Source organism: Adiantum capillus-veneris, chromosome 21 (genome assembly GCF_014529385.1).
Source record: "Adiantum capillus-veneris isolate H3 chromosome 21, ASM1452938v2, whole genome shotgun sequence".
In the NCBI taxonomy this organism is placed as follows: Eukaryota; Viridiplantae; Streptophyta; class Polypodiopsida; order Polypodiales; family Pteridaceae; genus Adiantum; species Adiantum capillus-veneris.
The window spans coordinates 79,302,263-79,322,098 of record NC_140951.1 but is presented as its reverse complement, the minus strand read 5'-3'; the positions used below and the strand labels follow the sequence as shown (position 1 = coordinate 79,322,098).

The following is a 19,836-nucleotide window of genomic DNA, read 5'->3' as shown; positions in this document are numbered from 1 at the left end:
CTCAATTGTTGGAGAAGAGATGTATATGTTAATTTCGTGTGTGTGCACACGCACGTGAGTGTCTGTGTGCATACTTATGCACGCACACAAACATTTTGTGAATAAAGTGTTTGTGTGGTGCATAAAATAATGAGATGCTAAGGGAGATTTCAAGTTTGTGTGTGTGTGTGTGTGTGTGTGTGGGGGGGGGGGGGGGGGGGGGGGGGGGGGGGGGGGGGGGGGTTGTATATGTGAGAGAAAGGAGAGAGAGAGATGTTTCCATTGTCGAATTTGAATTGATTGCCTGATACCACACAGCTCAAACAACCTTGTCATTGAGACAAGTGTGCTTTTCTCGAGTAAAATGGCTATATTGAAATTTGTGAGAGGTAACCATGAGCCTATGGCCCATGAATAACCTTCCCAGTAGAGTTTTTGGAGCTCTTTTGAGCACACAAGAGGCTGGCCATGCTCTCACATATTTCAAGTGCATGTCTCTTTTGCAGTTGAGAATGGTTTTCAAGGTACAAATTTCTTTTACAGTTGAGAATGGCTTTTATGATGCGCCACCCACACAAATGCACATTCTTACAAGTGAATCCATCTTGGAAAAGCTCGTCCCATAAACCCCATGTTCTGCATGTGAGTTCTGCCTGGCTTCAAATTGGCTTTGCAAAGAGTGATTGGAATCCATCGACCAGCATATAACCTGCAAAACCAATCGGATAATGGACAGTCCACCATGAACATCAAATGGAAGAGAGAAGCTCTCGACAGAGTTCGTCTAGCAACATCATCATCATCCGGTGAACTCTTCAAGAAGACCCTATTATCAGCACCACAATAGACGGTGTAAGACATTCAAACACTACTTGATGAGGTTACGATAGTAAGCATCCTTGTTTAATTGAAATTGACCTGAGATATGAGAGACTCTGCCTCTGTCCGTTTCATTAAATGAATTGAGTTCCGAAGCAACGTTGTGGACTGATCATCAAGGAGAACTTCTCCCAAATCATCCATGACCCTTACTTGAATATATGGATCTTTTGGAGGCGTTGTATCCTGTGCACAAATACCTTGTCCAAAATCAACCATCAAAAGCACTGGCCATCTGATGTCAACTAACCAGCAACCAGCACTCACAAAATGCATGAGAGCATGAAAAAGCTTTCTTACCACTGTCAGATCCAGATCTATGCTTGTCATGTAAGAACCAAGAAGATCGGAGTAGTTTTTGAAAAATTCTTTTTCGGAGAAGTTGAGCTTTTCTTGCAGATCGGCGGGAAGAACTGCCCCAAGCTGCCACCTTAAACGCTGAACACTCTGGCTCCGGTTGTAGCTGGCATAGAGAAGGCAAGTGCTAGTAAGCATGAAAACATTTTGTTTCTTGATGCATTACCATCCCCTACAGTACTTGACAAATCTGAATGCACCATAAGTTTGAAAGCGCGGTTTAGCTACCTCTAGCTGAACATCACAATTTTCATTAACGGAGCACGCAAAACTCACATGCACCTCAATATCCCCAAACCTGGATTGCATTACATACACATAAGACATCAAGCATCGCTTGTTGCGGACCAGACTAAGATGATGAATCAAAGCTCCAAAGTAGTCCCGATTCTGAGTAGTCTCAATGTCTAGACCTTCCTGCTGCATCTTTCTGCTTATTATAAACAAGAAGTCAAAAGAAAGTAAGCTTTAGTTTATGCATGCAAGAATGGGATAGACAGCTTCAAAGTTTAAATAAGAAACTCACACCATCCTTGTTTCGAGTTGATGATAGTGCTCATTTGCCTCCTCTATTACTTGGTCAAATAAATCATTCTGTCAGAATTTTAGTCTCGGTTTAGTAAAAATTGGCCAAATCCATTGAAAACAAACTTTTAGTTTACTTTGGAGCCTATTTGACACTTCGCTGCTGCTGAAGAATGTTATTAGGGACCCAGAAATTTTTGTATTAGCTGCAATCACATCTCTTAAAAAATGAATAGAAGAGCAAACACAAGAGAATATCAAACACCACTCAAACATGAAATCAAAACTGGGTACCAAAGGTATTACCAGAGCCATCGAATTTCCTGTTTTATGTAGATTGTTTGAGCCTAACTGAAAAGCCTTTAACAAAGCCCCAAACAAGAGGTTGGCTCCATACAAAGTCGTCATTTCTACTTAATATCCAGCTAGCCTGTCTGAGGTTCTAAATAGAGAGCAAGAAGATACCACCAAAAGGGATGATGGCTGATTGTCAATAACCATAGTTCTTCGTGCTAGTGTATCGTTTGAGTAGTCAAATGCATGTATGCATGACATCAGTGTCTATTGAGCTGGTTTTTGTTTTCCATGCGTAATATAGGGAGATTACTCCTCTTAAGAGGGGGAGGCGATATGTCACAAAGTGATGATGTAGCACTACCATACTTAACCGAACAAAGGAGAGAGAAAGCGTGACACTAATGATGACATGGCAGCCCACGAGGTTTGCCGCAAATCACATCGCAATTTGCGGGCTACTGACGTTGAAGTTGGGACCTGCTTTTCGGTGACAATTATGAAAGCGGTTAACTTCGCTAGTTTTTCATATTTAATGATTTTTTTAGTGCTAGGCTTCGTCATGGTTGAGTCTGCCCTACATCCCTAGAGTTATGACAAAAACTCAGTACATAGATCTTTGTATTGATGTATGCTCGTGTGTGTGTGTGTGTGTGTGTGTGTATTGATGTATGCCCATATTTAATGCTTTTTTTAGTGCTAGGCTTCGTCATGGTTGAGTCTGCCCTACATCCATAGAGTTGTGACAAGAACTCGGTATGCAAATCTTGTATTGATGTATGCTCGTGTGTGTGTGTGTGTGTGTGTGTGTGTGTGTGTGTGTGTGTGTGTGTGTGTGTGTGTGTGTGTGTGTGTGTGTGTGTGTGTGTGTGTGTGTGTGCGCGCGCGCGCTTATGTGCGCGTGTGTGTACTCTCTTCAAGAATATTTTCGCCCAGAGCCACATGACATCCCAATCTGAAGTACTGTAACAAAGGGTTCCTTGATGTGTACTTGCCGGTCTCTTTCTTCAAGCCGATAACCTTGGAGGACTAATGTGAACGCTATACTATTGGACTGCCATCACCCTTCCAAGAATATTGTTTGTCTAAACAAGTTGCTACTATGCAAGAGCTTACGGACCATGCTGCGGTCAGTTACAAGCTTATGAAAGCAAGATTGGAACTGAAAGATCAACCGATGAATACCCAAAATCCTTGAACACAACCCATAAATTATTGGGATTCTCGCAACAACTTGACTCAACCAGCAAGACCTCGTTTAACGCCAACGAAAAACTCTACTACAAGAAGGCGGATGCTTTGAATGTTTCCATATAGGACACAACTCCTATGCATGTCCTACAAAAGAGGACAACCCTCCAGATTAAGCTCTTGCTAAGAAAGCTAGAACTGTGGGGGGACTTTGTTCCCAACATTCCAGGCATCATTCTTGAAGGTTCCAACAAATTGTGCAAAGCTTATGGGAAGATTAATGGCTTCAAGGCACTGATCTATCAGGTATAGTCCCTTTTTAATCGTGGTGTTGCGGTCCTTGATCCACTCATGTATGGATTACAGCAACATACCCTTGGTTTTACCATGATTGAGATTGTGATTGTAACAAACTTGGACACCCCAAGTCAAGATTCTACCACAACACTTCAAAGATTCATTTCAAAATAATTCACTAATCAAAAGAGAGTCGACACGGCCCGGCATAGTTCCGTGCCAAGAGATACTAGCCCCAAAGACTGGCACCCCTTTCGGTATTTCTTTTATATTAATTGTTGAGCAAAGTACAATCGACCCGCGGGTGCTCGCTCTCAGACTTTGCGTCCAGATGCTCTGCAAAGTGAGCCCTAGGATCACTTATAAAGAGTTACAAGGGATGCTAAAAGCAGAGCCCCAAAAGCTTTCAAAAATCAAAAGCAACTTGTTCTAAAAGCTGTCAGCTCTAAAAGCGAAATTTCGTACACTGCTGTCAGTGTAAAAGCAAGAAATCCATACGCACTATCACGTCAACACTGTCAGCGCAATCTACAGAAATCCGTAAAGCCAGCCAGCAGGAAATCCGGACGTTCGTACACTGCCAAGTTAGCAAGCCTTTGCGCAACTTTAAAGTCTTTGTGTCCCTTGGGCCCCTCGTCCCTTGGCCATAAGTTGGGACTACTTGTCACAAACGGGAGGGCATCGCAGTATAGAATAGACTCGGATAAATAGAATTTCACTTATTACTGAAGCCAAAGGATATAGAGAGAAATAGAGAGAGAGAGAGAGAGAGAGAGAGAGAGAGAGAGAGAGAAGATTGACACAGTACTGGGGACAAGAAGATGGGCTGGTCCCCCCCCGTAATAGTATCTTTATTACTGAGGAGAAGTCTATACAAGCACTTGAACCGAACGTATTACCACGTTCGTTCTAGAATAAGACTTGATGGTTCCCGAAAGCCTCGACTTCCTATTCCTAGGGCAAAACCCTATTCCAAGGAACTTCCGTTCCTTATTCCAAATCCTCGAGAATCAAGGTTCTCACCTCTGGATCTCACCTTCCAGACTCGGGGCATGACATCCCTTCAACTCTTTTCCGACTCTGTTCCCAGAGACCTCTTCCTGCAGAATAACTCTGCTTTCCCGAACATGAAGTCCTTCCCAACTTCCGGATCACATCTTGAGAGTCTTAACACTCTCGGATTCGTGGATCTGCTTCCCAAACTCGAGTCTGGATCTCACCTTTCAGACTCGGGGCATGACATCCCTGCAACTCTTTTCCGACTCTGTTCCCAGAGACCTCTTCCTGCAGAATAACTCTGCTTTCCCGAACATGAAGTCCTTCCCAACTTCCAGATCACATCTTGAGAGTCTTAACACTCTCGGATCCGTGGATCTGCTTCCCAAACTCGAGTACAAAACCCTTGGGCTGATCTCGCTCTAGTTCCTCATAGCACTTTTATCCTGCAGAGGCTCGTGCCTTCCTTTGCTCCTACTCCCTCACAAAGAGGAAGTACACCTGCAATCAAATACTCAGAGATCATAACATGAAAATCGTTACCTTCACAATCTTGACACTCGAAACGCAACTCAGTTTTCGAAAAGAAATTCCCCAAAAGAGATCTCAACATAGAAAATCCTCTCTTCCAATCCTACACACTAAAGAGGTGCGTTCTCGTAAATCAGCCCCGTCTACGACGTTTATGGGCTGAAAACAGAGAAAAACAACAACTTGTCACGATGGAGACACGCTCCGCTCCGTAGGCACTTCTTCGCGAGGGAACTTGCGCACTGGGTCTTGGCGACATCTGGTACACTTGGGGCAGCCATGGGCATCACCGGCAACGTCTTCTTGTAGGTGAAATCTGCAGCAACATCTTCTTGCAAAAACTGATCTCCTCTCTGGGAGAGGGCGTGTGATGCTTTTATAGCTCCCTGGCCACGGCAAAGATAGCAAAGCATTGGCTGCTCGTGTAGAGACCACAGCCGTTTTTTTTTTTTTCCTTTTTTTTGCGCTTTTCTGCTTGAAAAAGAGAGAGATAAAAAACGTTGGTTGACTTTTTGCTACCCACTTATTAAATGGGCGGCCGGCGTATTTTAAAAATAGTCTGAATCTGCCCAAAAACTCAATAAAACCTTATGAGTTAAAAACAATGCCTTCACATCACTTCCCAGGCGTCCCTGGAAGCAATCACATGCAAAGTTGCAATGCAGACATAGGCTTCCTCGCGGGAAAGCATCTCCTTTCTCGAAAAGCAATTCTGCTTTCTTAGAAAGCGTATGTTTTTCCTCAAAGTTTCCTCTGAACCCATGTTCATTCAAGTGCTTGCTTTTCCTCGTGCACAATTCTAACACAGTTCGGAATTTCCTCTTGACTATGGATATTCCCTTTGTGATGCACCCATCACCCACCTTGTGACGCATCAGGAATACCCATCACCTAGTCTTTTCCTACCGAACTTACAGTACAATCTCCTTCACGATGCTCTAATGTCACCCATCCTATGACGCATCAGAGATGTCCGTTCCCGGATGGTCGGATACTTCTTTGCGATGCTCCCTGTCACCCATCCGATGCAACACATCAGAAGTACCCGTTCCTGGTGGCCTTACAGATATTCCCTTTCACAGTGCTCCCGTTATTACTCTGAATGACGCACTAGGAATACTCTGTACTCGGATGTCTCCAGTGAGAAAAACCTTCTCACTTAAAATTCCAATAATTCATTTAGAATTATTTTTCGTGGTGTTCCAAGCGAGGAAAATCTCTAACATATAAATCCAATAATTCATTTAGAATTATTTTCCTGTCAAATAAAGCCAATTTAGCAACACAACTTGATTACAGTCATGCCACGTCATCAGTTTGTGACATAACCCCCCTCTTGAAAAAATTGTAATCACCCTCGATTACGCCTACAAAACAGACAGAGGCCATAAACTGTCTTAGGAGACACTAACTGTTAGTACCGACGGACTAGACACGGGACATCTAGCACTTGTACAAAACGACAGTCACATCACAAGACATCACATGACAAATCACAAAAAAATTCATTCCAAATCTCAGACCATGACCATCGGCAACGTATTTAGTAATCGTATCTAGACCCATTCCAAACCTCATTGATGCCCAAATAACTAATCCTTATTGCAATCATGTCTATAGAGAATTATGAGACCGAAACGCTGCAATCATTTTCTTTCAATTCCTGCACTCAAACAAGTCAAATGAGACAGTACAAATCTATCATATTCAATTTCAAGAATTCCGTGTCATAAAGTCATACAACAGAATATTGGTCAGCCCATTAGTATCCTAAAACCCAAAGGAGACATCAGTGAACTTATTCAAAAATCGGGGTAATTAGTTGACAAAGGAGCGGCGTGACTCCCCTCTTGTGCAAACCCGCTACACTAGATTTACCGTTGTTGAATTCGGGGTTCTATCGGAGTAGACTATGCTAAACCGAATGCTTCAAGGTGAAGTTCCAAAATCTATGAAGAATCTGTGACTCCTCTCTTGTGCAAACCCACTGCACTAGATTAACCGTTGATGAATTCGGGGTTCTATCGGAGTAGACTATGCTAAACCGAATGCTTCAAGGTAAAGTTCCAAAATCTGTGAAGAATCTGCTAGGTCCTTCTCCTCCATCCACTTTGCATCCAATGCAAGATAGTTCTTGAATTTAACCAAGAACCACCTAATCACTTTACCTTTTATCTTTCTGTCCTTGTGTGCCGAAATCTGTTCTGAACGAGTATCTCCTTGCTTTCCTCCACTTCGGGTTGCCTATCAAGCTCCCCATCAATTGGCACATCAGCTTTCAAAGGCTTCAATAGACTCACATGGAATGCATTGTGAATCTTCCAAGTATCAGGCAACTTGAGTCTAAAGGAGACATCATTCGTCTTTTCTTTTATCTCGAAAGGGACATAATACCTCATGCTAAGCTTTGGAAAAAGCCGCTCCTTTCCTTAGGCGTTCCTTCTCAAAACGTAAGAGCACCCAATCGTCTTCCTTTAATTTCAAACCTCCTTGATGTCGATCTGCTACCTTCTTATGTCATTCTTGAGATTTCGCTAAAGCCTCCCGGACCTTGGCAAAAGCAGTGTCCAAGTCCCTCGTGTACTGGTCGGCTTCAAAAGTCTTATCTTTAGTGCTAAGGAAGGGTGAAACCTTCGGAGCACCTTCAATGATCTCAAATGGCGCCTTCCCCGTCGAAGAGTGAATCGTGTTATTGTAGGCAAATTCCACCAAAGGCAAAAAAAATCCCATTGAGTCTTAAGATAAGAGATGTAAGACTTCAATAAATCCATAACAACTGAATTTGCTATCTCAGATTGCCCATCTGTCTGCGGGTGGAATGATGATGAGAATTGCAATTGTGTGCCAATGTTCTCTCAAATAGCCCTCCAAAACAAACTCGTGAATCGGGGATCTCTGTCGGGGACTATTGTCTCAGGCATGCCATGTAGTCGAAAAATCTGTGCAATAAACAGTCTCGCTAAATGACCGGCTTGACGGTTTTCTTCATTGGAATGAAGTGAGCTTGCTTGTTAAATCTGTCGATGACAGTCCAAATGCCATCATGCCCACTCTGTGTCTTCGAGAGATCAAAATGAAATCCATTGCAATACTTTCCCAAGGGTGGGTGGGAATGGGAAAAGGTTGTAGTAATCCCTATGCCATATGCCTATCAAACTTGACCTTTTGGCATACTAAACATCTGCAACCAATGTCGTCCACATCTTTCTTGAGTCTCGGCCAAAAGAAGTAATGCTCCACACCTTTCAAAGCGGTGTCGTTCTGTTAATTCGTTTAAATCTTCTGCCTGGTCTCCTCCCACCTCAACAATTGCAAAAAAGGTCAAATGATTCTTATCGGAATCCATAAGTGTCGCGAGAAAAGGGATCGGATTTCTTAATAGAAGAGAATCGGTTGTGCTTTGATACCACTGTAACAAACTTGGATACCCCAAGTCAAGATCATACCGCGACACAGCAGAGATTCACTTCAAAATAATTCACTGATCAAAAGAGAGTCGACACGGCCCAGCGTAGTTCTGTGTCAAGAGATATTGGCCCCAAGACTGGCACCCCTTTCCGTATTTCTTTTATAATAATCTTTAAGCAAAGTACAATCGACCCGCGGGTGCTCGCTCTCAGACTCTACGTCCAGATGCTCTGCAAAGAGAGCCCCTAGGGTCACTTATAAAGAGTTACAAGGGATGCTAAAAGTAGAGCCCCAAAAGCTTTCAAAAATCAAAAGTAACTTGTTCTAAAAGCTGTCAGCGCTAAAAGCGGAATTCCGTACACTGCTATCAACGTAAAAGCAGGAAATCCGTACGCAGTGCCACGTCATCATTGTCAGCGCGATCTGGGGAAATCCGTACAGCCAGTCAACAGGAAATCCGAACGTCCGTATGCTGCCACGTTAGCAAGCCTTTGCACAATTTTAAAGTCTTTGTGTCCCTTGGGCCCCTCGTCCCTTGCCCATAAGTTGGGACAACTTAATTAGAGTTACGCCAGCATAGTCACCACCCAAAACGAAAACTGGAGAAACGAAAACGGAAAAATCGGTGTTTTAGAGTTTCACGCGAGGTAGAAACGGTTGAGAAACGGCACTTTTTTTTCAATTTGTAAATAATGTATTTCATAAAACCAGTAGCCTAGGAGGAGCCATAGGTGTATTCAAAATTGAAAAATGAGAAGACCTAATTCAAAGGTTTCAACTTTAATGCTCAAACACAAAAACGGTAAACCTACTAGCTACAAGTTTACAACTTACCACTTCATAGACTGTTTTCAAACCAGACCTAGTACTTCATGGTGTGACGAGTCAAACCAAGGTACAATCACACATGATACATGTAAGTTTGTAACATGTAACATGTCAAAATGTCAAGAGCCATGACTCATAGTATCCATGATCCAAAACATCAATGTCATAAAACACAATTAAAGGTGAGAGTCCTAAAATGTCTAATACATATCACTAAAATCACTACAAACATAAGATAGGGTCCATAATCAAAATAGTGGTCCATAATGTGAATGATCATGCTCAAGAATTATTTTTTTTTAAAATCATGCTCAAGAACCTTTTTTTAAAATGACATCCCGAAACGCCGTTTCGGCCGGTCTAAAACGGTGGGGAAACTCCGTTTCCGGTTCCCCTCCCCGAAACGCTGTTTCGTGTGACTATGCATGCCAGGTCATGCCACGTCATCAGTTTGTAACAGTGATGATCTCTAAAGAGATGCCACTAAACTGTTGGCACTACTAGCCCCTACTTAGGTCTAATAGTATGGTTCAGGTAATTATTTGTATGTAACCTTGTATATGTGTGTCACGTGCACATATAACCCTATGTGCATGTGGACAAGCTACTTCATGACAAGGGTTCAGTTAGCTTAGGAAGTGTTCTGGCGCCTTTGTGAGTCTGTTCGCAGGCCGTGCATGTCCAGGTACTTAGAGTAGAGTAGATGCATATCCTCTGGTTGCACACAGCATGATCATCAACACTACCATCAAAATCCATCAGGAGCATTTTACAGTGCACAGAACCAATTTCCCTATTTTAGCCATTTTTCACTTATTATTAATAAGCAAAGTTATCCAGAACAGGAACGGGGGCCTCCGAAGCATTTCCGGAACGCCCCCTCCCCCCCCCCCAAAAAAAAGGCGGAACGGGAATGGGGGACGGAACGGTAAGTTTAAAATATGCTTAAATTAGGCTGGATTTAATCTATATGTTAGTAGAGAGCCATACACACCCATTCATAGTTTTTTCATGCGGCAACCATGCGTCTCACTCGGGCGGGTATGGAAGCCCGATATAAGCCCGATTCAGACCCCCCGAAGATTCCATACGTGGAATACCATACGGCACTAAAAAATTAGTGTATATATATATATCTCATAACAAATAGCAATTAAAATTAAAACACTAAACTCTAGAGAGTAGCCCAAAGCCACATAATGCATTAAAACATCATAGAAACTTGAAAATGTAGAATCTAGCTAAATCAAGGAGTCGGGAGCCGAGAAACAGATCAAGATCTCTGATCAATAGATACATCAAATGATCAATGAATCATGATCATACTAGATGGCAAAATATGGAGCCTCCAAAACCAACAAGACTGTGTACTGAGTACTCCAAAATTCAAATGACAAAACATAAATAGAGCCTAGAGGGTGGAGTCCAGCCGCTCCATGCTAAATAGTGAATCCAAAACATAAGTAGACTGTAGAGCTAAGAGGAGTCAAGACCGAGGCTAGAGCAAAATGCAATGAGCTCTAACTCTCATCAAAGGCCACCTCCTCATCATCATCATCATCATCCTCATCATCACCCTCATCATCCTCATCCTCATCCCAAGCCTCATCCTCAGCAACAGAGCATGAAGTCCCAATATCACTGGGCATGCTAATCGGAAGAGACTCCATAACATCAACAGTGCTCTGTGCAATAGCCTCCTGAATCTCCTGCAACTCAAGCAAGCGATCCTCATCCTTCTCTTTGTTAAGCATCTCCAATGTCACCTCCATTCTCTCATAGCCGCGCTCTTTGATCTTGCATAAGAGCCTCAAGTTGGTGTGTATGTAGACAAGCTTCTCGGTATGAGCAGGAAGTAACCTATTTCTTCTCTTGGTGTGAATGAGAGAGAAGGTGCTCCAATTTCTCTCACATGGAGAGGCACATGTCCCTTGAGAAAGCACCTTAAGTGCAAGAGTCTGCAATGTGGGCGTGCAAGCCCCAAAAGTCTCCCACCATTTTACACCCTCTTGCATTCTCTTTGGATCCTTTGCAATAGGATGAGCAAATGACTTTCTTTCAGTGAGGAAAGTGTCCAACTCATCAGTGAGGGTACCCTGCATGGTCAAATCACCCTTGGTATACCTGTCCAAAAATGTCATCCACCCGTCATGAACCTCACTATCATTGAATTGCCCTCTTCCTCGCCATATAGGATGCAACAAGTATCCCACAGCATGCAATGGTGTGTGCATCATATTCCATCTATCAACACATAGGTCCTTGATCTCTTGCATCCTTGCCGCATCAATACCTTGCATGTTTTGAATTTGCTCAACCATGCGATCCGTAAGCTCATACACAAGCCCCATGGTGGCTCCTTCCCTATCAGCCAAACGAAGTATCTTCAAGATGGGAGCACAAATCTTCAAAATCAACTTGGCCTCTTGCCAAAAAGATGCATTAAACACAATGTCCGAGACCACTATGGCCTTTGCAGTCCTGGATGCCTTCATTTTCACAAATTTTGCATCAATCATAAGCCTACGCACACCTTGCATACATCTCTCATCCACAAGACTAGCCAACATGATGAAGTAGTAGGCAAATCGAGTGGCCGATGGCTTCAACAATTCCTTCTTGCTAAGCATTCGAAACAATGCCAAGACAGTGGACTTCCTTGTGACAAATGTGACAACCTTTGTTGCATCTTCAAGAATTTTTGCAATCCAAGGGAGCTTCCCAATATCCTCAAACAAGAGGTCCAAGCAATGGCATGCACACCTCGTGAAAAAAATGTGTTTCCATTTCTCTTCCACCATTTGCCCGGCCCCAACACAATTCATTGCATTGTCCATGCATACCTGCACAACATTGGAGGGTCCTACCCCAATAATCACATCCTTAAGCTGCTTGAAAATAAATTCTGATGTCTTTGTCTCCCCAGATGTGTCCACAGATTTCAAAAACACAAAACCATGTATAGAGCATGCAAGAAAGTTAATGATAGACCTACGTCTAGTGTCAGACCATCCATCACATACAATTGTGCATCCATGTTTTTTCCATTTCTCGCGCACACCCATGATCTCATGACCAATGCATTTGACCTCATCATTTAACTCTGTGGTGCGCAAAGCATTGTATGTGGGAGGCACATACGATGGACCAACTTGTCCAATTGCCTTGACCATTTCCAAAAAGAAAGGACTCCGCACTTTCCATTCAGGAATGTCCTCTGCATAAAAAAACCTGCGCAAGGCTTGATCTGCTTGCTTGCGTGCTTGCAAGCTAAATGCACTTGCCAAGGGCCCTTGTGCAACCTTCCTCTTCTTGCTCGAGGACCCCACATTTGATTTGGAAGCCGAAGTCCCATTGGCACTTACATGAGCACTCCCTGATGCATGTGTACTCATTGAGCTTGAGGCAGAGGCATTAGCTCCCAAATCATCCACCAAGGCATCTACAAATGCATTTGGGTCCTTCCCATCATTCTGTACATCTACATGCAATCTTGTGACCACCTCTTTGACGTCCTCTGGCACCAGTCCACATGGGCCTACACCATAGCCAGAGAGGGACAATAAATGTGCACGAATACGGGAGGGACCGCCGTCCCAAGTATGCCCACAATACTTGCATTTACATGTAAATTGCCCTTTCTTTTGAGGCTTCAATTGTTCTACATACTACCATTCGGGACGCTTCACTCGGCCCATATGGATTCTGCAACCTTGACAAAGTGGAGGCCTCACGAGTAACGGACGGCGTAGGTGAAGAATCAGCCGCGCGCGGGAGAGTGTGTGGGCACTGGGTAGGGCTCCCGGCTCGCGGTCTCGAGTCCTCTCGGCTCTCAAGCTTTGATGGGGGCTCTCTCTGCACAAACGGGATGGCTGCAGGTTTTTCACAATTCGCGCAGAGGCGTTTTGGGCCACATTTGACAAATCGGGGGTTTTTTTGCCAGCGCGTCAAAAATCCCCTGCTCGCGTCCGAAAAACTGAACCATGCGGCAACCATGCGCACACGCGTGAGGAAGCTCGATTGGGCAATCGGACGCGCCTGGAAAAAACTATGCACCCATTAGTCCAAGTAGAATCCTATTTAGGCATGCTCTGCAATGATTCTTCAGTCTTAAGGGCCAAGGCTTACACGCGATTGCGCAATACACAATACATGAATTGGGATCATCCTTCACAAAAGCATCTTGATTCTTCATAGAAAGAACATCAACTTAGAGTTAAAGAATAGAATCTAGAGTCCATACTCTACACAAAAGCTTGGAGGAAAAAGATGATAGATCATAGATTATAAAGATGGCTTACAAGGCCAGCCAAGGCGCTACAAAAAGACATGTAGAGGCTAAGAGTGCTAAATAACAATTGCAAGAGTCAATAGGTGACATGTCAAGACTCAATCACTCATATGGTAGTGCAATACAAAAAGGGGGCAAAGCCGACGGCCACAAAGGAAACAAATATCAAAAACCAATGAGCAATGAGTCATGACTCATGCCTGAAGTTCACCTCTAGGTAGGGGCAGAAGAGCATCCCCCCTCCCAATTTGTAGTGGAGTCCTGGACGTTGTGAATATCATCCCAATCCTCCTACATAGGCTCATCCTCATGTGTAGATCTTCCTACCTCTCGAAGCACCTCTGCCTCTGCCTTCATTTCCCACTGTAGAAACGGATCTGTCACTTTGGATGCTGACTTGCAAAGCATTCTTAAGTTTGCACTGACAAAAACAAGGTCATTTGCTTTCTCCACTCCAAGTCGATTCCTCTTTCTAGATGCAATGTGGCTATATACACTCCACAATTGCTTCAAGCAAGAGCTAACCGCTTGGCTGAGAATGCGGACGGCAAGTCGCTGAAGATCGGGACCATCTGAACCATTTTCTTGCCACCACAAGACGGAGGAAATCTTGGTGCGATCAATTTGGGCATCGGCTGTCCCAAATGATCCTCGCATATCCCTGTAAAATGCAAGCTGATCCTTTATCTTGCGTTGCATGTCACGTTCAAGGTGAAGCTTCTTCAAGATGGTGTTCCAATGTGTGTTTACCACCGAATCATGCTCCTGCCCTGCACCCTGGAACTCTAGGTCCAACACAAAAGCTGCACCATGAAGAGGTGAACTATAGGCATTCCACCTGCTACTACAAAGCTCTTTGATTTCTTTGAGCCTATCTGGGTCTTGCTCATACTCTTCAAGGGCCTCGACCATGCGATCCATTGCTTTATAGACCTTGCCAATGCAAGGTTGTATACCATCCATCACTCTAAGCAAGTGGATCACTGGTTTCACCATTTTGTCAATACTCTTTAGGGACTCCCAGAACTCAGGATCCTCCACCTTCCCTGTACAAATGATCCCTGCGACTGTACTTGCATGGGTAGTCTGAGCAAACTCTGTACTGATGAAGAGCTGCCGCACTGCACTTTGACACTCTACAAAGCGGCTCACCATTAGATAGTTGTAGGCGAAGGGGGTCTCACAATACTTTAGAAGCACTTTGCTCCCCGACTGCTTCAAGAACTCGGCTCGAAGTATGTTGTGGTTGTTGATGAAAGCAACCACCTTGGATGTGGATGCAATGAGAGGCTCTATCCAAGGTAGTTTGCCGAAATCCTTCAAGAGGTTGTTAAGGCCACGCATGGCAAGAGACATAGTTGGCCGCGCACCTAGAGGAAGCCGAACGAAGGCGCGCCCCTTTCTTTCAATTGGGCCCACTTCCAAGACAAGGTCAAGGCGCGGTTTATGCCTCCTCAGTACCTAGCGCGATTGAAAGAAGATTGACACAATCTCAAGCAGAATGGTATGCCAGTCATGTCTTTTTTTAACCGTGTTTTGCAGCTTGGCACCCAACTACGCAAATCGGATGATGAGCGCAAAGAGGCTTTCCTTTTTGGGTTGGACGAATATATCAAGTTTGATGTAAACTCTTTGAACCCGTGGATCTCAACAAGGCGGTCGTAATTGCTCTCTCCCAAGAGATGAAGCACAACAAGCAAAAGCCTAAGGAGAACAAGTCGTCTCAAAGTACCTCTCAGACTTCTCAAAACGCTCAAAATGGTAAGAATGGTAACTCTTCTAGCCAATCTTCCTCTAATCCTTCGGAAAAGAACTCACAAAATAAATCTAAGGGTAAAGCTAACACACTTGCTAAACCTAAGCTCACCCCATATGAAACAGCAACACAAGGAATTTTAGGAGGATACATTCCGTTAGAAGAACAAGTCATTTATTCTAAGGAAGGTCGATGTTATCATTGTCACATCAAGGGTCATATAAAAAGAACATGTCCTAAGATTGAATCTAACGAATCTAAAGAACCCAAAGAATCCACATCCTTTGTTAATGCCATAAATGAGAACACTCGTGTCCCAAGTTTCTCATGATCCTCCCATTGATGAGTCTCCCATTAAGTGTTATGGTCATGTGAAGGGTCAATGTTTTGTCATATTGTTTGATCCAAGCAGTATGCATGATGTGATTAGTGACTCTCTTGTCTAAAGAGCCAGCTTGGAGCTTAGCAAGACATCTCCTTTCGAGGTGTCAAGCTTTGCTCCCGGTATGGACTCTCTCATTACACGAGAGTGCCTTGATGTGTTATTCACTGTTCAACAAGCGTCCTTCCACAACAAAATTTGTAGTATCTCCTCTTTCAGGATGTGATATACAGGCATTCGATGGTTTCGTAAACATAACCCTCTCATTGATTGGGCAGCTAATACTTTCACTTTCAATGCCAAAAGTGACTCTCCCATTGTCATTTGTGGGGAGGAAGTTGTTCATTCTTCATCTCTCATTTCTAATGTGCAAGCGAAGATTGAAAAGAATTAGGAGAAGGAGACTCTCTCAGTCTTGTCTTCTCCAAAGCACGACACACATGATTTGCATGATATAGATGTGATTGTTCACAAACATGATGATTTGCATGATAAAGATGTCATATATGATTGTTCACCAGCATGATGGTTTAGTTGATGTTTTTTCTAGTGAAGCTAACCTCATTGCAGATTCGGTCAATTACGAAGAACCGATCTTAGCTCTCGAGTCAAGATCTAAGGAACCCCACAGGAAGTATTGTGTATACGCATGATTAGTCAGTACGCATTGTTTGAGTGTTTCATTCGTGACGGTTTCTTGTATTTTAGTCACCGTCTTTATGTGATCCCTTTTCATAGGCATGTCATATTGTACAATGAACACGATTCACTCATGAATGAGCACGGATGTATGCGAATTACTCATGAAAAGATAAAATGTTTGCATTCAAGAAATTCACATTCCATGTCTCTTCCTTGACATGACACATTATCCGAAAGAGCACAAGAAGGATTAGCATCAAGCATCGGCATTTCCATTGTGATTTGCCACAGTTGATTGATTTGGATCAAAAAGTCAAGATTCAACCCTATTTTTTGCATGTGTTTGATGACGGTTTGGCACTCCGTCTCTTTGTTCATCTGCATTGCATGCACAGTTTTTTCGAAAGAAGTCTTTTTCCACACACACTACATGGAATGGGTATGTTTATGTTTTTGTGTTGGAGGTGGTTTCAAGAATTTTCCTCCTCGGAGATTCTTGATGAAGGTGGACCTACGTCCATAGACGCAGTTGGACCATTGACGCGACCTCAGATGACTTTGTGTCGCTTTCGGCGGGGTCCAAAGAAGCAAGTGTTGCAGACCTTTATGAAGTTCAAGTATCGCACGACCCACGCATCAGAGTGGGCCGACAAAGAGTCCTTCTCAAGATTCCAGACACTGTTGGCGATCTCCCTCGACGCCATGCAGATCGGTACCAGTAACTCAGATGTTGGTTTCGGCGATAATAATGAAGATTCCAACCAACATCTTCCATCTTCTGAAGATTCAGTGTGGTACAGGCCATCTCCTCTTGGTACCTATAGAGTACGAAAGGATGGAGATGTAGCGGCAACAAAAAGTTGACGCTTGTGCCCAGCAGATGGTTCGATACTCCAAAGATTTTTGGCCAAGCATCCACTTGATGAGAGGCCCTCCAGATGGCGTTCTGTCATCAAATCACCTATGAAATTGACAATGAAGAAGTCAACTACACCAGGGTAGTTTTCGTACGACGTAGGGAACGTCTTGTTCCGTACTGCGGGTCACGGACCGTCCCGTTCGTTTAGTACGTTCTGTACGGTTTTTTTTTTTAATTTATTTAAAAAAAAAAAGCAAAACTCACAATTATGAGTGGATTATATTGAGCAGCCCAAAAAAATTTAAATGGTTGTTTATAGCCATTGGCAGCTCTTGACTGTTGACTAAGGGCCATTGAAGGCAACTTTTGGGGCCGTTTTGGAGCGCCAATTCAAGCACTTAAGCCACATTCAAACATTGGATTCTATATGCTAGGACTCCACTTCTCTTATGCTCTCCCTCTCCCCCACGCTCTCCCTCTCTCATCAAGAGTCATCATCCATGCTCTCTCTCTCTCATGCTCTAGCCTCTTCCTATTTAAGCAAATGCCTCTCCATCTTGTTCTCCAACACTTCCAAGCTCTCAATGCTCATTGCTCTCAAGCTCTCAATGCTCAATGCTTCCATGTTCTAGCTCTCAAGTGACAAGCTCTAGAGACTAGAGTCTTGCCTCTCCATCTTCTCTCCATTGGGTTCTCCCTCTCAAGCTCCCATTGAAGATCTCATAACGTCAAGTTTCTTTAAGTGTAAAGTTTAAACCCAAGGGCCTAAGCCTTAGACGTAAGAATTCTTTGTTTTTTTATTTTGAACGTACGTAACGTCATCGTACATCTTAATATTTTTTAGTTCGTTTAGTACCGCACATCATCGTACGTGTACAAAACGTACGGGACCGTACGAGACCACTATGAACTACACCTAGGTCTCTGGCCCAGAAGGTGTATTCAGAGGATGAGTTTGAAGCAGAGTTACCAGGGAACGCTACTTTCGGGGCTTAGAACGGCGTTCCAACCGAGCAACTTTTCTTGGAACGCCTCGGAACGGACAGGCGTTCCGACGGGCAAGCAGTGACCGAAACGGACCGGCCAGAACGGACCGGCCGGAATGGTCCCAACGGTCAGAAACGGGCAGATTTGAAGTTAAAAAAAAATAGTTGCTTGGGCAACCAACGGCCATTTACAGCCACCTAGCCTTATATAATTCCCCCCCTCTTCCCCCATTCTTCACAAAAGCATCAAGTTCAAGGTTGAGCTTTGAACTTTGAAGGCCCTCTCTCTCAACTCTCAAGCCATAGGGGCCTAGGGCCTCAAAGAGTCAAGGCTCAAGCTCTCAAGTATCAACCTCTCTCTCTCTCTCTCTTGGGCTAACCCTCAAGGCTCAAGCTCTCTTTCTCTCGGTCTCAACTGTCAAGAGGTGAAGCCTCTCTCTCAAGCTCTCTATCTCAACTTCTCATTGCTCAAGCTCTCATGGAATCAAGCCTCTCTCTCTCAAGCCCTCTCTCAAGCTATCTCTCTCTCTCAAACCCTCAAAGATCAAGCTCTTTCACAGATAATCCATGGCTTCTTCTTCTCGTACAACCCCCTCCGTTCATGCGGGCGAAGGAATGGTCGTGGTGGGATGAAGTGACCTCGAAGGGCACCTTGTCGGCGGCGGGAGGTTCTCGTGTATGGGCATGCAAGCTATGCTCTTACACGCGAAAAGGGGGGCATGACAAAGTGAGGGTACACTTTCTTCGAGTGCTGGCACATGAGGCGAGATTTTGCACCAACGTAACCATCGAGAAGAGGAAGGAGCTCGAGAAAAAGGATCGGCAATTCAACCATAAAGCCAAGCCCGTACGCAAAGGTATCGACCCAAAGACCCTCATTTTCCCTTCTTCTTCTCTACCTGGTTTAGGTGCCGGTGGATCTTCATCGGGTCCAATTCGTCGCCAAAGGACCCTTGCCACCTCTTGGGACTCAAAGAAGAAGGAAGAGGTGGATGCGGCCGTGGCCCGATTCTTCTATCGCGACCATATCCCATTTGTTGCGGCAATGTATATTTTATGATTTATCAATCTTCTCTCTCATTTCTTCCGTTATCGTCGTTTCCGCCCTTTTGCTACTAACCTCTTCTATGTTTCATCGAAATAGGTCGGAGTATTGGAAAGTCATGGTGCAACGAATAGGAGAGTATAGCACCGGCTATGTGCCGCCATCTTCAGAGGCTCTCCGAACTACTTTGTTCGATCGAGAGAAGGCTATCGTGGAGCAAGCAACCCTCAATATTCAGCGTCTTTGGGCAAAACATGGCGTTTCCCTCATTGCCGACGGGTGGAGCGATACAAGGAAGAGATCTATTCATGGTCTCGTCGCATACTCGAGTGGAGAGATGTACTTTGTGCACTCTCATGATGCCACCGAGAGTGGCAAGTCCGCCGATGTCCTCTCTGCAAAGTGGACAGCGGCCATAGAAACGATCAATGAGCAACATGTGGTGGCCTTTGTCACAGATGGGGAGGCATCAAACAGGGCAGCAACAGCTATTATAGAGGGCCACTATCCGCATGTGACAGTGTGCTTTTGCATGGCACACTGCTTGAACAACCTTCTAAAAGACATCGGTACGCTAGACTGGATCGCTC

General features: G+C 44.1%; 1 protein-coding gene and 1 pseudogene across 4 annotated transcripts in view; both read right to left on the bottom strand.

The window, feature by feature from the left end:
- Window positions 1–253: 253 nt before the first annotated feature.
- The window catches only part of PSF1 (partner of SLD five 1), a 32,597-nt gene continuing 13,014 nt past the window's right edge, over window positions 254–19,836 (bottom strand). The window contains exons 3-7 of one of the 4 annotated variants that reach the window (XR_015185753.1): window positions 1,742–1,809; window positions 1,514–1,645; window positions 1,159–1,321; window positions 898–1,058; window positions 254–805 (exon numbers count right to left, since the gene is read on the bottom strand). Coding sequence is in view for 3 of the 4 variants with exons in the window: in XM_086494550.1 (XP_086350676.1) it covers window positions 779–805; window positions 898–1,044; window positions 1,159–1,321; window positions 1,514–1,645; window positions 1,742–1,809 (537 nt within the window). In the remaining variant the exon portion in view is untranslated. The remainder of the gene's footprint in view (window positions 806–897; window positions 1,059–1,158; window positions 1,322–1,513; window positions 1,646–1,741; window positions 1,810–19,836) is intronic. The other 3 variants (XM_086494552.1, XM_086494550.1, XM_086494551.1) reach the window with 3 other exon arrangements.
- LOC147431209 (uncharacterized) lies at window positions 10,806–12,983 on the bottom strand (annotated as a pseudogene).